Raw genomic sequence first — 8103 nt, 5'->3', positions numbered from 1 at the left:
CAAATGGCCCAATAAATCTGGGAGTTAACTTCTTTGCATGAATAAACCTCCAAATTCCAATCATAGGTGTGACCTTCAGAAATATGTGATCTCCCACCACGAGCTCTAGTGGTCTCCTCCTCTAATCTGCATAGCTCTTCTATCGACTCTAAGCAGTCAATAACTTTTGACCAATAGTCTCAATTTTCTCAGTGGTTTGATCCACCAAATTAAGACCCATTATGCTTCTCTCACTCAACTTGATCCAACAAAGTGGCGGTCTATACTTCCTACCGTATAAGGCTTCATATGGAGCCATTTGAATGCTCACATGAAAACTATTATTATAAGAGCATTCCACTAAAGGTAAGTGCCTATCCTAACTGCCACTACATTTGATGGCACAAGCATGTAACATATCCTCTAAAGTCTAGATGGTCTTCTCAGTTTGACCATCTGCCCGAAGGTGATAAGCTATATTGAACTTTAACTTTGTACCCATGGCCTTGTGTAGTACTTTTTAGAAGTTCAAGGTGAATCTCAGATCACGATCTAACACAATTTCTTTTAGCACCCTATATAGCCTCAAAATCTCTTGAATTTAGACCTTTACAAGCTTTTCTAAGGCATAATCGGCTCTAATAGCTAAGAAATGAGCAAACTTGGTCAATCTATTTACAATTACCTAGATAGCATCATGATTCGCCTAGGTATATGGCAATCCCATAAAAAATCCATAGAAACACAATCCCATTTCCACATGGGAATCTCTAATGGTTGTAGCAATCCTGGGGGTCTTTGGTGTTCAATCTTTACCTTCTGATAAGTCAGATATCGTGATATGTACTCTGTCACATCCCTCTTTATACCAAGCCACCACTACCAACTCTTTATGTCTTGATGCATCTTGGTAGTTCCTTGGATGAATGGTAAACTTACTCTGATGAGCCTAGAATGGTCTCTCGAACCCCTTTATCATCAAGTATACATACCTGATCTCTATAGACTACCAACCCATCATCATTAAACTAAAAGTCATTGGTCTTATTTGCCTTAATATCATCTCTAATTCCTAACAGATACTTATCTTTAAGCTAGGCTTTTCTCAAGTCCTTCTAGAATTCATTAGTGATTACCATTGTATTCAAGTTATACACGGCGAAATCTGGACTATTTTGGTGTTTACTAGAGAAATCCTCCAGTAGCTTGTACTCATGGATCATCAACCACGCAACATGTAAGGTCTTGCAACTCAAAGTATCAACCACTACATTGGCCCTCCCTAGATGGTACTTCAACTTGAAATTGTAATCTTTTAAAAAATTCCATCCACTTTTGCTATCGCATATTCAGCTCTTTCTGATCAATTAAATACTTGAGGCTCTTATGGTCACTAAATACCTCAAACTGTAAACCATAGAGATAGTGCCTCCATATTTTCAAGGCAAATACAATCACTAGTAACTCAAGGTCATGAGTTGGATAACTCTCTTCATGCGATCTTAGCTGTCTTGACACATAAGCTACAACTCTATCATCTTGCATTAACACAAAGCCTAGTCCCTTAAGTGATGCATCATTATAAACCACATATAGCCATTTAGGATTTAAAATAGTCAACACTAGTATTATAGTCAACTTCTCCTTTAGAGTCTAAAATGCCTCTTTACACTTCTTTGTCCAGACAAATGGCTGATCCTTCTTCGTTAGCTTCGTCAAAATAGAAGCAATCTGAGAGAACCCTTGAATGAATCTCCAATAATAACCGGCTAAACCTAAGAAACTTCTTATCTCAGTTACTGATGTTGGCCTTTCCCATTATAGTACTGCATCAACCTTGTATGGATCCACTGCTATGCTATTAGCAAAAATGACATGTCCCAAAAATTTCATTTCTTGTAGCTAAAACTCACACTTGCTCAATTTGGCATACAACTTGTGCTCTTTTAGCACTTACAGCACTATCCTCAAATGTCTTATGTGTTCTTCCTCATCTCTGGAGTATATCAAGATGTCATCAATGAAAACCACTATAAATTTGTCTAAGTAGGGTCTGAAGATCCTGTTCATGTAGTTTATAAAGATTGCAAGAGCATTTGTCAGATCGAAGGGCATTACTAAGAACTCATAGTGCTCGTATCATGTCCTGAATGCAGTCTTAGGCACATCATCTACCTTAACCCTCAACTAGTAATATCCAGATGTTAGATCAATTTTAGAGAAAACTGCAGCTCCAGCAAGTTAGTCAAGTAAGTCATCAATATGTAGTAATAGATATTTCTTAATTGTCAGTTTGTTGAGTTGTCTTTAGTCAATGCACGACCTTATACTCCCATCTTTCTTCTTTACAAACAACACAGGCAATCCCTATGGCGATACACTCGACCAGATGAATCCCTTCTCTAGCAACTCTTCTAACTGCTTTTCAATTCTTCTAGTTCTACAGGAGCTATATGATAATGAGCCTTAAAGATTAACTCAGTACTAGGTACTAAATCAATCAAAAATTTGATCTCTCTCTGGTGGCAATCCTAACATTTAGTCATCAAACACCTTTAGGAACTCATTCACTACACTAATTCTGTGAATTCCCTTATCGTACACTTCATGTATAGAACAGTAGATCATGAAAGCTTGATACCCTTCTTTCACTAACTTCTCTACTTGTAAGGCTATCAAGAACTTAGAAGTCCCATAATCCACTACTGACAATGACTTAACAGGTTCAAGGTTAACTGCTGTTGCTGTGTAAACTGATAAGGAGACTGTCTTTCTATTACAGTAAAGTGTCACACCATTGGCAGACAACCAATGCATCCTAACTATCACATCAATGCCACTCAAAGGTAAGCATATAGTGACTCTATCACCAAACTTCAAGTCTAGTTTTAGACAAGCTCGATTGGTCCTCACGAATACACCAATCGGCATAGACACATTCATGGAAAATAGCTTTTCAAGCACATGCAATTTTAGTCTCTTGGTACAATCATTAGATATAAAAGAGTGTGTGGCACCAAAATCAAACAAAGCATCTATCCAATGACCACAAAGAGAGACTATACCTCTAATCAACTTTAGTGAAGCCTTGGCCTCTTCTCTGGCATGGCGAAGACTCATCCTGGGATAATAGATCTCTAATTAGGAGCAGGTATGTTCTCCAAGAAAAACTTGGCTATGTGTCCCATCTTGTTGCATTTGAAGCAAACCCAACATTGCCTTTGGTGATGTTTCCTGCATCTGTTGCACTGTGGAGCTCTAGTTGGCATCACAGGAAATGGAGCTGTAGATCATTACTAGGAAGTCTGATTTCTGACCTCACCCATACTCCTCAAGGCATTGCTCCTCTGGTTGGATCCCCTAGATTATGACCCCTTCTGAAAGCTCTTCTTCTTGCTTCCCCCAGCACTGTACCTCCCAGACATACTCGAGTTAAAACCTAACTTCTTACTCACTCCGCCCATAGGGCCTGTGTAGGAAGAGAATCTCCCTTGACCATCTCTCTTCTTCTCTTCTACCACACTACTCCTTCTGGCTATATCTCTAAACTTGTTATACATAACCTCGAAGGAAGTAATATCAAAGGCAACTAACGACTAACTAAATTCAGGCCTCATCTTATCAAGGAATTGCTCGGCCTTCCAATACTTATTATCGTGATGACTAAGATAGGTAGAGTACTTCAATAGCTCATTGAACTTTGCTATAAACGTCCCCTCATTCATATTTCCCTGCTGGAGTCTATGAAAGTCCACCTCTTTCTTTGCTCAAAATGAGGCTGGGAAGTAGTGTACAAAGAACCACCTCTTGAACTCTATTCATGTCAATTGCGAGCCATCTACCGACCTCATACTTTTCCACCATTGCTTTGTTGCATCCTCAAGCATGAAAGTGGCTAAGAGGATCCTCTGCTCTATCGTATAGGTCATGACTGAGAAGATAGTCTCAAGCCTGTCGATCCACTTCTTAGTTGATCGATCCTCCATAGAACCCTTAAAGGAAGGAGGATTCAATCTCGTGAATCACTTCAAAGTCATATCAATGGAGCCTTCTAACTCACTCATCCTAGGCCATACTAGTCACACCGACCTCTCAGGAATACTTTCCTCATAATAATCCTCGTCTCTATGTCCATAAACCTCAGCATGCACATCATCTCAAGCTTTCTCTTAATCAACCCCAACTCTCTATACAGTCTTGCTACTCTCCCTAGGTCTTCTTCTTAAGATCTCATCACAACCATCCATTTTCCTTTAGATATCCATCATTATACACCTCAGTTCATTCAAGGCATTATCTTTGTTACCCTGTTAAGGTCCTGATTGTTGCTCTTAGTTCACTAGTTCTTGTTCTAATCTTTGCACATTTTCTAGTGCATTTTCTACATTTGTGGCCCTTGTTTGCACTATATTCTCCCCTCTTAAGGATAGAAGCAATCTCAAAAAGGAAAAAAAGGAGTTAGCACTAGCTCGATAAGGGAAATAACAAGTGTAATAGGATATTGCCAATTCTTTATATGCAATGCACAATAAACCTGAACTACTTATTTTAAACACTGTATTTTGTCCGGACATTGTTTTTAATAATAAAAAATATAAAAATAGAAAAATGAAATTTAATCCTGTTTAGGATTATATTTCCAAAAAATAATTGATAGGGTTTAGTTTAACCTAGATAATCTTTTATGGGTTAGGATCTTATTTCTTTTTAGGTCATTAAAAATAACCAAAAAATAATAAAAAATTACAAAAAACAAAATTTAATCCTTTTTAAGATTATATTTTTAAAAAATATAATAATAATAATAATAATCTAACAAAGTTAACAAAAAATAATATAATCTTGCTTAAATCTTTAAAAATCTCTCCCAAATTATCCCACTCATTCAAAAATATTGGAAATCAATTTTTAAGGGTTAACTTTTCTTTCCTTAAATTTTCTTTTTCACTTAAAAATATATACGTGTGTGTTATCAAAAACAAAAGCATAATAAAAATCAAATAAAACTTAAAAAAATAATACAAGAGGGCCGCATCACAGCCCTCAAAAGGGGCTTCGTCCGTGCATGCAAACAAGAGAGCAGAAGGAAAGAAACACCAAGACGAGAGGCACAAACACATGACAAAAAAGGGAGAGCAGAAGAAACAAAAACACACAATAACAACACACACAAAACATACAGCAGCAGAGACACAAAACACACACAGAAAAAAAAAAGCAAAAATGACGTACGCAGAAAAAATGCACAAAAAGAAAGTAGGAGCAGACAGAAAAGACATAAAAAAAGAAAGCCAGAACAGCACGCATGAAAGGAAAGGCCAGCCTCGCGTGCACGAAAAATGTGCTAACAAAACTAGAGTCACAAAGGTAGAAAGATCAAAATGAAAAGTAGAGCAGAGAAAAAAGAAAAAGCACCAGTCATGTAGTAAATCCAGAAATAAAGGAGCTTTCGACACACATAAAAAATGCAGTAGAAGAGAAGGGAAAAGGAAGAATCAGAGCAGGTGAGTAATCATTCAACCCTTCCATTCTCTATATAAGGCTGACTAGGACTGAATGAAAAGGAGGGGGAAAACACAGAGAGACAGGGAAGAGAGGACTGAAGAATGTAAAAACAAAGGTGAGAGAGAAGGAGCTAGTTTTTGCTGGAGAAAAAGTGAGAAGAAATAGGGGCAGAAATGCAAAAAATAGAGCACGAAAGAACATAAGAGGAGAGGAAGAGGAGATCGAGGAGAAGTAAAAAACAGAGACAAGAGAGGAGGTGATGGAGGAGCTTTCTTCTGGAAGGCTGAGAAGGAGAAGAGAGAGACCGAAGGAGTTAAAAAATAGAGGCTGAGAGAGGAAGAAACAGAGATGAAGAGAGGAGAAACAGAGTCAGCTGAGATACCAGCACTGGAGAGTTTTCTGAAAAGAAAAAAGAAGAAAGAAAATGGAGAGGAGGAAGAGGAGACTAAGACGAGAAGGAGAATTTTCTAAAAACAAAGAAAATAAAGAGGAGGAGGAAGAGACCAAGATCAGAGAGGGAGGAGTTTGCTAGACAGAAGTAGTGAGATAGATCTGGGACGTGCTACACCCAAGTTCTTGTTTCTAAATTTGAAATGCACATGTCTGATTTCTGTTTATTATTCCAAAAATAAATTTCATGTTTCAATATCTGTCCCATATTTTTTAGCTTTCAAATGAAAATTGCGATTGTCATTTTTCAAATAAAAAATAGATAGTGTGAAAAAGAAGGATAAAGAGATTGCAAATAATAATTTTTGCTTGCTATCATAACTAATTTTAATTTCATTTTAGGCATAATCTCATTTCAAATCATGAAAGAATTAGTGCAATTATTAGGCAGGGTCTTTAAATATGTTTTTAACATGAAAGGGCATATTAATATGAATGGACATGATTTTTTTTATCTCTATTAGTCCTAAGGTCCTTTACTTGTCAATAATATTGTTACACTCATACCGTATGGCACTTTCTATCAACATGTATGATTTCAATCATTATGACGAGCCTATTTTATAAAAGGTTGAGAGGAAAGAATTTGATTCTTATCTAAAAAATGAAATGAATAACAAAAAATTTCTTTTATTTTATCAACTTGCCGTGTGAGATTTTAAGAATTTCCACAGGCATTTAAAATGATCTTGTACCGTGTAAATCAATAAGATTTTACAGGTATATATATCCAATTTACATAAAGTAAATAATAGTTTTAATGACCCACTGTTAAAATTAACTATCTTTTATAGTCTAAGTAATTTATTTAAGTTCCATGTGAGATTTCAAGAATTTTCATAGAGACTTAAATTAATCACATTATTGTGTGGGATAATAAGTCCTCATGGATATAGTGATTTTTAATTTTTATAATAAATAAATAATTTTTGTAAATAATCATATAATACACAATTTAAAAAATTAATTAACCAAATTAATGCATTTAAATTGTAATCATATTCACCGATTATATTTTTTTAGTCATGTGAGATTTTTAAATCTCCATAGACTTCTAAGATAATTATATTATTGTATGAGTCAATAAGACTCTACAGATATAATGATTAAGTTTTTAAAATATATATATATATATATATTATATTAAATTAATTAAATTAAAAGATGTATTTAAATAAATTTAATTCCTTTATCGTGTGAGATTTTAGAATCTCCATAAATATTTAGGATAATCATATTACCATATAAGCTAATAAGGCTATGCAGGTATGATGATTAAAATTCTTTAAAAAAACACATACATACATACTCAAACAAATTATTACTAACACTTAAAAATATAAATAAATTAAATTACTAAATTTTTTTATCATGTGAGATTTTATAATCTCCGTAGATATTTAGAACAATTGCATTACCATATGAACTAATAAGGTCCTACAAGTACTGCGATTAAATTTTCAATCATAAAACATAAAAGAAAAATAATTTGAAACTCTTTTCTTTTCTTTATTCCAAAAAATTCAAAAATTGAGAAAATAATTAAAATTAAATTACTTTTTGCAATTTAAAACACACACATCAAAATTTTAGAAACTGTTTTATTTGCAAAATAGTGAATTATTTCTAATTAATTTCTCTTTAAAAAAATATTTTCACCAACCACTTTTAAACCTAAACTACGTGGACTTTGATCCCCATTACAGGGTACGTAGGCCTCAGAGTCGGATTCTAAGTCAAGTCCTCCCTCATAAATAAATAAATATTTCTCACTTAATTTTATCATTTTTAAAACACATGAATATAAAAGGGTAAAATAATTTTAAAACTATATTAATATAGCACAACAAACTTCATATAACCGTTCTCACAAACAGGTGTTATGGAGTACCTAACACCTTCCCCACACTCAACTGACTCTCGTACCTATTCTCAATTTTTATAGACTATCCTTATCCTTTCTTTAATTGGTTTCCTGAGATTTACCTCAAAATTTTGGTGGCGACTCCTCATTTGATCCAGTTCCCACTGTAAAGGTTGAGACTTTCGCTCGCATGCCGTCCGTGTAGCATTTTTTTGGGTACGACAGTTGGTGACTCCGCTAGGGACAGTTAGAGAGTCAAGCCTATAATTCTTTTGTACTCAACATATAATATGGTTTTTTTGTAT

General features: G+C 34.8%; 1 protein-coding gene across 1 annotated transcript; it reads right to left on the bottom strand.

Annotated features, from left to right (window-relative positions):
* Positions 1–2517: 2517 nt before the first annotated feature.
* On the bottom strand, positions 2518–3099 carry LOC129302687 (uncharacterized). The gene has a single exon (XM_054941589.1). It carries the CDS (start codon positions 3097–3099, stop codon positions 2518–2520), a length of 582 nt encoding a protein of 193 aa, XP_054797564.1.
* Between the last annotated feature and the right edge of the window lie 5004 nt (positions 3100–8103).

The sequence above is a fragment of the Prosopis cineraria genome, unplaced genomic scaffold (genome assembly GCF_029017545.1).
Source record: "Prosopis cineraria cultivar Desert tree isolate PC_DT_omini unplaced genomic scaffold, ASM2901754v1 PC2, whole genome shotgun sequence".
NCBI classification, from domain to species: Eukaryota; Viridiplantae; Streptophyta; class Magnoliopsida; order Fabales; family Fabaceae; genus Prosopis; species Prosopis cineraria.
The sequence above is the reverse complement of the archived record's forward strand: the minus strand, read 5'-3'. Positions and strand labels throughout refer to the sequence as shown.